General features: G+C 40.8%; 1 protein-coding gene across 2 annotated transcripts; it reads right to left on the reverse strand.

Moving 5' to 3' along the window:
* Positions 1–931: 931 nt before the first annotated feature.
* On the reverse strand, positions 932–7,060 carry RFK (riboflavin kinase). 2 transcript variants are annotated; one of them, XR_014687253.1, is made up of 5 exons: positions 6,907–7,060; positions 6,156–6,307; positions 4,870–4,972; positions 3,539–4,337; positions 932–3,504 (listed from the first exon to the last, which is right to left on the reverse strand). XR_014687253.1 is itself a non-coding variant. In XM_084504397.1 (4 exons), exons 1-4 carry the CDS (start codon positions 6,986–6,988, stop codon positions 4,207–4,209), a joined length of 468 nt encoding a protein of 155 aa, XP_084360523.1. In that variant the 5' UTR covers positions 6,989–7,060; the 3' UTR covers positions 932–4,206. The 2 variants fall into 2 exon arrangements, 1 of the variants encoding a protein (XP_084360523.1); XM_084504397.1 differs by having other exon boundaries at positions 932–4,337.

A 7,060-nucleotide genomic window follows, 5' to 3' on the forward strand; every position in this document is an offset into this window, starting at 1 on the left:
TAGGACCTGTTAGTTCAGTGCCACCATTAACAGAATAATTTTTGTGAGTATGTAGGAGGGGGCAACAAGGGATAGTAAGAAAGGGAAGCAGTGGTGGGAACCAAGTAAGGTCAGTCACACTAACTGATGAGGGCATGTTTATTCCAGCAGGATGCTCTGGTTGAAGACTACTAAGGTGGGAGACAATGACAGGATACAAACCTCTGTCATGCTAATCGATGGGCTAGCAAGCTGCAGACAACACTTCCAGGGAGGATGAGCCTGGCAGCCAATCAGATTGTGGACTGAGACCCTCAGACATGGAGGATGCAGAAACTGCAGAGCTCTGCAAACCCATGGGGATGTAATAGGGAAGTATAGGGGCAGGAAGAACAAACTGGGGAGCAGGGGGGTATAAAAGGGCCAGTCATGTGTAAAACAGGGCCACTCAGTGCACCTGTCTGGCCAAGTGCACCTAATGACCACACTGTCCCGAATATCCTGTAATTTCTCTCATTAAATCATCTCATAGTTATCTCCCCGTAGTTCTGCTCTCCCTCCTGTGTGTGTATGCTGCAAGGACTGCATGCCAGCTACTAGCAAAACCTGGATGTGGGTGAGCCAACATCAGTGCCAGCTACTGGGGTCAGGCTGGGGAAGGGGCGCCACAGCCTGTGGTGCCAGCTATCAGTGCGAGTGCAGTGGTCCCAGCGCCAGCTGGCAATAGGACCGGTGTGTGTGAGTGGAATTGGTGCCAGCTACCAGACCGAGTGGGATCCCTGACCCCCAGCCACGGGGTGAGGCAGTGTGCCCTTCCAAACCAGCTACCAGGAGGCACCAGTGTGAGTGAGGCGAGTGAGGGGCCTCTGCACCACCGGCTGGAGCAGGGCAACAGGCTACATACAGCAGGAGGAGGCAGACGCACTCTCTTCACCAAAAATTTTCACCCACATGCAGTTTGGAAAGAGTTTATTGTACAGACATTCTCATATTGCCACCAATCTTCATTTCAGAACAGCAACAGACTTCAGAGGAAGGTGGGTAAGAGTATTAAATACACTTAGGTTTTACTTGAGAAGGTATCTGAAACTGAAAAAACTGGTACTGTTCAAACTCCCAACAATTTCAGTGGCCCTCTAGTTCAACCAAATTGAGACATGAAACCCCTCTGTGCTTCATTCGCTATTTGGAGTGCCTTACAGAAGAACCACAAGTAACTGAACACAAATACTACAGCATTGAGCTTGTAAGCAAGAACAGCTCTTTGCTGACACTGAAAGAAGTTTAAGCAGAGTAATGACATACATCTAAAGTATCTCCTTCATAACACTCTAAGGAATATACTAAGATGATTTATTTGCATCAGATACAATCAGGAAGCCTATGACAAGGATTTTAACTTTGACAATTACAATTCCTTTATTAATGGTACAACGCAGCAACATCAACTGACGTAAATACAGTTCGCATATAATACAAAAATATAACCCTTCATAAAGTCTGTACTGTGCTAGGAATTATGTACTGAGCTTAAATAGTCGATATACAATGTTTTATCTTAAATAATGTGAACAGACAGGTACACTCAGCCAAATGAACCTAATAACATTTTCTCTAATTTGAAGACAAGCATACAAAGAGCAGTTCATTAGCTCATTGTATCCATACGCCATACTTCACATAGGAGTCAAGAGCAAACAAAGTTTTTTTTCAAGTTTTGCCTTTGCCACTGTTCTCTGTCCATAGCCCAGTGGTTCTACAACCAGAGAATTGAATTTTGGATAGTAGCATTTACTAGCAGATACGGAAAAGTATTACTTGGACAACCAGCTTAAGGCACTATGGTTTCCCCAACAGACACATGAAAGTACTGGGGAAAAAACAGAGTTCAGCTCTGCAAACCCATGCAGGTGTGCAGAGGAAAGGGAAGCAGGAAGAACAGATAGGGGAGCTATGAGAGTTCAGCTACAGTACAATGACAAACATCAATTTATTCTTTAAATATATATTTGGCAACACATTTAGTAGACTTCTGTGTCTGCTACTTATTCTTCCTAAAAACAGAGAAAGGTAACAATGCCAAAATGTTACAGTCTCAAGAATTCCTACAGCCTTTGCCTAAAAAAAAATTTCCCTTCATCCCTCCATTTTAAAATAATAAAAAAAAAAATCAACTTTCACTTTTGCAAGACAATCCTTTTACAGATTTTTACATACAGTTACTAACAAGTTATACGTAAGAAGTCCACTAGGTTGTTTTGTTCTTCTTTTAAAGAAAATATTTCTAACTGCCGATTAGTGAATTTTCTTCCTAATATTCTCCTTTTAAGAGAGCAGAAGTATGCTTAAAATATCCAGGTAAAAGGTAGGACAGAACTGTCAGCATCTCAGTAGAGAAACGTATAACCACCTTGGCTCTGCAGATCAAAATGTCTATGCTAACAAGTGCTCGTGCAGAAATAAGCGCCCCCAGTTCTGTATTTCTTCTGTCTCTGCTATCAACATCACTGATGAACAACTCATTTAAATCATCTCAAGTTTCTGTTCAAGCTCTTCACAGCAAACAAGTCACCCTGACTCACTCAAGACCCCTTCCTTAGCAATATCCCCTGGTGCTGGCTCAAAGTTAAGACAGTATGAAGTGGAACCAGCATCCTTACAGCACCTGCCACGAAGAAGACTCAGAAAGCTACCTTCTTAAAGCCCTCTTAAACCCTAGACTGAAATGTAGGACCCAGATGGGTTATGAGAACAAGTAAATTCAGAAAGCTATACTACACGAATTGTGCATTCCCAAATTGTATGGGACAGTTCTGTGCATTCCCAATTTGTATGGGACAGTTCTGACACAGAACTACAGGTTACATATTGACAGAACTATTTTCAATTTCAGAAAATATTTCGGCCACAGCACAAGCCAGTATCAGAAGAATATGAAGATGATAGTCACAGCAGCTTACCTAGCTCCCCATGCTGAGCAGAGGATAGAAAAATCTAACAGAGAACAAAAAAAAAAAAAAAAAAAAAACAGATTTAGAATCACACACGATACATTCTTAGTATTATCCCAAATTACTATTGATTTTGACAATATCACCTCTACTTATATGTGCATACATTTCAGAGTAGTGAAGGGTGCACTTACTTGCAATAAATACGTTATACCTACTACAGTGTTGATGTTTTATTATATGAATCCCCAAGGGCTGTCATCTGGATATTGATCTGCTCGGTTAACCAAAACTTTGGATCTTACGTATGCTTGGTGTGGAGGGCTGACGGTGTTTTTCTGTACCTTAAACTAACCTTGAAGTCAGTCATTTTGTTGTCAATATGAGAATAACCTCAAGATCCTCTTCATCTAGGGTGTCAGCAGCAGATACAAATGCAAAGTTGCCTCTTCTGCCTTACAGCCCAAAGAGCACAAGTCTTGTTATAGTATTTCCACATCCTTAGAACCTCAACCTTTACAGTACATTGACATTCATTTTATCATTCATTTCCTGAATTTCAGTGGAACATTACCTCTGAAGGAAACTACAGAGGTAATGTACATTACATACATTCTCATATATTTCTGTACAGCTGGCTGTACATATCTCAGATTCCAGTAAATCAATGAGCAGCAGTGATTACATCTATTTCAAATAAAGTTAAAATAAATAATTTAAATTGAAATGACAGTTTAAACCACAACAGCTGTAAAGCACATCAAAAATAAGAACCATAGAGAGTTATTCGTGTTATGGTTATCTAATCATTGGCTTCCTGCACCACAGGAAATTTTCAATCAATAACAAAACTTCCTAAGCTGCTAGCTACAATTGAGATGTAAAAATTATGGAAAATTGGGAAAAAGGGGTTGGAATAACATCTGTATGTTAAAAACTGACGCTTTTCACTTGAGTGAACTCTACACCCCTTCACGCTGAAGAGGTCACAGTTCACTTTAGTCACGTTCTATGTGCGCTACTGACTCTAAACAATTGCTAATTTTTAGATATACAATTTATCCAAAAAGAACTAGAACCACTTTCTACTCCTTCTGAATGATTGGGTTTGATCAATTCACTTGTGCAAACTTAAATCCCCTTATATGGTTGATTCCTATCTCATTGCCTAGACAGACATGACAAAGTACCTATGTAAGCAGTGCAAATATAAGAGCTCCACAATAGGAACAAGAGAGGAAAAAAAAAAAAGCAGGTAAAAAGCTCATTGGTTTGCTCAGTGGTCGTTTACTATTTTGCCTCCTGGCGGATGAAAGAAGTTGTCTTCTTTCACTTTACGATGTTCCGGTAAATCTAGCTGCCTTTTTGCCTCTTCAATGTCTTCCTGAATTGCTGAAATGAGTGCCTCTAAAAATAGAAGAATAGGGATATTTAAAAGCTGATCAGAATTCTAAATACACAATAACAAGCAAAAATATCTTGTTCCACAGAATGACAGAAAAATCACAGAGGTAGAATATAATTATTACAACAAGGTTGGAAAAGCAAAGTTCTTTTTTTCAAGCATGTCTGAGCTGCGTTTTCCACCACTACCTTGTTCCAAAATTAATTTTAGAAAAAGATCAAAACAGTTTCATGAACTGTTTGAATCCTAACAGAACTGCATTTTCAAAAGAAATGAACAGACTAGACCAATGCTTTTATGAGAAGCTCATGATTTTAAAATTACTCCTCAGACAACTGAAATTTAGACTGAAACAAGATGTGGGAGCATTTTTTTAAAATTATTATTATTGAACTAACTTATACATTACTACATTTAGCTTATGAAAACATTGTACTGAAAGTTCAAAGGCCAAGAGGTAAAACAGCTCATTGTGAAGAAAAAGAAAGTGAAGACATATTACTTGCATGAATGAAACAATTCTGTGATACTGACCTAAGGAATCAAAGTTTTTTTCTGGTCGAATATACCCAATTATGGCTATGCTGAGAATTTCTCCATAGAAGTCCTCTTTGAAGGTGTGGATAATGTGTGTTTCCTAAAGGAAGAGAAATTCGTTGGCATTTATGATTAACTTGGAACTTTCTCCCCTCACAGTAAGTATGTTCAGCTAATACCTCTAATTCCAATTCACCACAACACATACCAAGGAAACTAAGACATTTAATACATACGATGCAAGATTAGGAGGCTAGTTAAGGCTACTGTGAGGAGGGAGAACTGTACTTTTGCACAGAGTTTAAGAAAGGTTTTTCACCACAGAGTATTCTGATAGCCAAATTAAAAGGAAGAAAAAAAAAAAAAGAGAAACGTTCAAGAGAAATGTTTCACTGCTTCCCACAAGTAGTATTTATAAAGCAGCAAATAACAAAGAAAGCTTAATCTTTCATTAACTTAATGATGAAACAACTATGAAGACATACTGAAAAAGCTGGCTTAAGGACTGCTTTTACAAGTAGCTCTGAATGATAAAAATCAGGAAAATGAATGACAGAAATCCAGGAGTGAAGGCTGAGAAAGGATTCCCCATCCTACGTCTTGTTCAGAAAACACAGCTGCAAAAAATTTGGAGTGTATGTTTATAAAAGCCAAAGGCATCAGAATAGTCATAAACTTAGGATCTTAGAAGGAGAAGATTCATGCCCAAACAAAGGTGCTTTCAACAATTAAAACAGAGCTCTCTGCAAGGCTCAGGAGAAACACCAGCACCTGACAACAAGAAAAACACTGCTGTCACAGCTCAAAATTTACCTCCTCCATCCTGTTATTACACATTTTTGGATACTAGTCCTGTATATCTGGCCACAGCACCACATCTATGGATTCCATCATTTAAGAGAAGGACAGAAAATAATTATATATTAAGGTGCCCCCACATCTCTTAGCTTTAATGTAGACAGACAAGGTTAGATCATGCCAGATCATGCTAGGGATCTCAATAACTAGTAAATTCAAAGCATCTATTGAGCGTATGCTTCCTTAGCTATCAGCACCATAAGCAACCACCGTTTCAGAAACAGATAAAATATTGATCTCTGAAGTACTTAGGCAATGATGGAATAGGACAAAGAAAACAAACTTTGTTCGTCTGTGGCTACGTACCATCTGGCTACAGAGACTATTTTCTCTTCAAAACACAAACATATAAAACTGACACCAAATACATTTCTAACAACAAGCAGAATTTCTAGGCGAAGTACTGCACAAAGCAAAGCTCTTACCACTGATTTCTTAGTATTCTTATAGAAAGGATTCCATCCTATGCTCAAAACCATTTTATGCACATCTCCATTTCCAACACAGGCCCATCCATAGTATATACCAGTAGAGATATCAGACGGAAAGCTTTCAACTACTTGCTCGGAAAAGTTTGCTGAAAAAATTTTAGAAAGGGTAAAGTGTAAGTGACCTTGTGGAACTCCAGGGCGTCACAGAGCCCCCAAAGACTTAAAATTTCTGCCTACAGATTGAAGGCTTATGCATGCGATGATGACTGTGATGTAACATGCTGCTCAGCAAGACATGACATATAAAACAGCTTCGTAGGATTCAGCCCCCGTGGCGATACCAGCGCTATCAGATCTCTCGCACGTGCTGTTTTACATACACGCCAGCAAATATTAATAAGCACGTGGGGAGCGTTCAGTAGGTAAACACTTCGCGATCAGGGCGACCGCTACGGCTTTAATAAGGTCAAAAACAAAAAAAAAAAAAAAAAAAGAAAAAAAAAGAAAACAACAAGCGAGCGTCTTCCGCGCTGTAAAACAACTTTGAGAACTAGTTAGCGAAACAATCACTTCACAAGCACGTACAAAGGCGTGAAAGCACCACCGCTGCTCACGGCAGCTGAACCCCTGCCCAGCTCCACACGCCCTGCCCGCGGCGCCGCCGTCAGGCGCAACACCGAGGGGCCCGGCGGCGGTTGAACGGCCCAACGGCCGGCCCAACGGTCAGTCCCACCCGCCCGCTCACCGGTGGGGACGCCGAGCTGCCGGGAGCCCCGCCCGAAGCCCTTCACCACCTCGCCGCGGCAGAAGTACGGCAGCTGCCTCATGGCCGCGCCGCCGCCGCCGCCGCCGCTCACCGCTTCCTCCTCGCCCAGGGCGACGCCAAGCCAGGAGGAGGG

This window comes from Aythya ferina, assembly GCF_964211825.1.
Source record: "Aythya ferina genome assembly, chromosome: Z".
Lineage (NCBI taxonomy): Eukaryota > Metazoa > Chordata > Aves > Anseriformes > Anatidae > Aythya > Aythya ferina.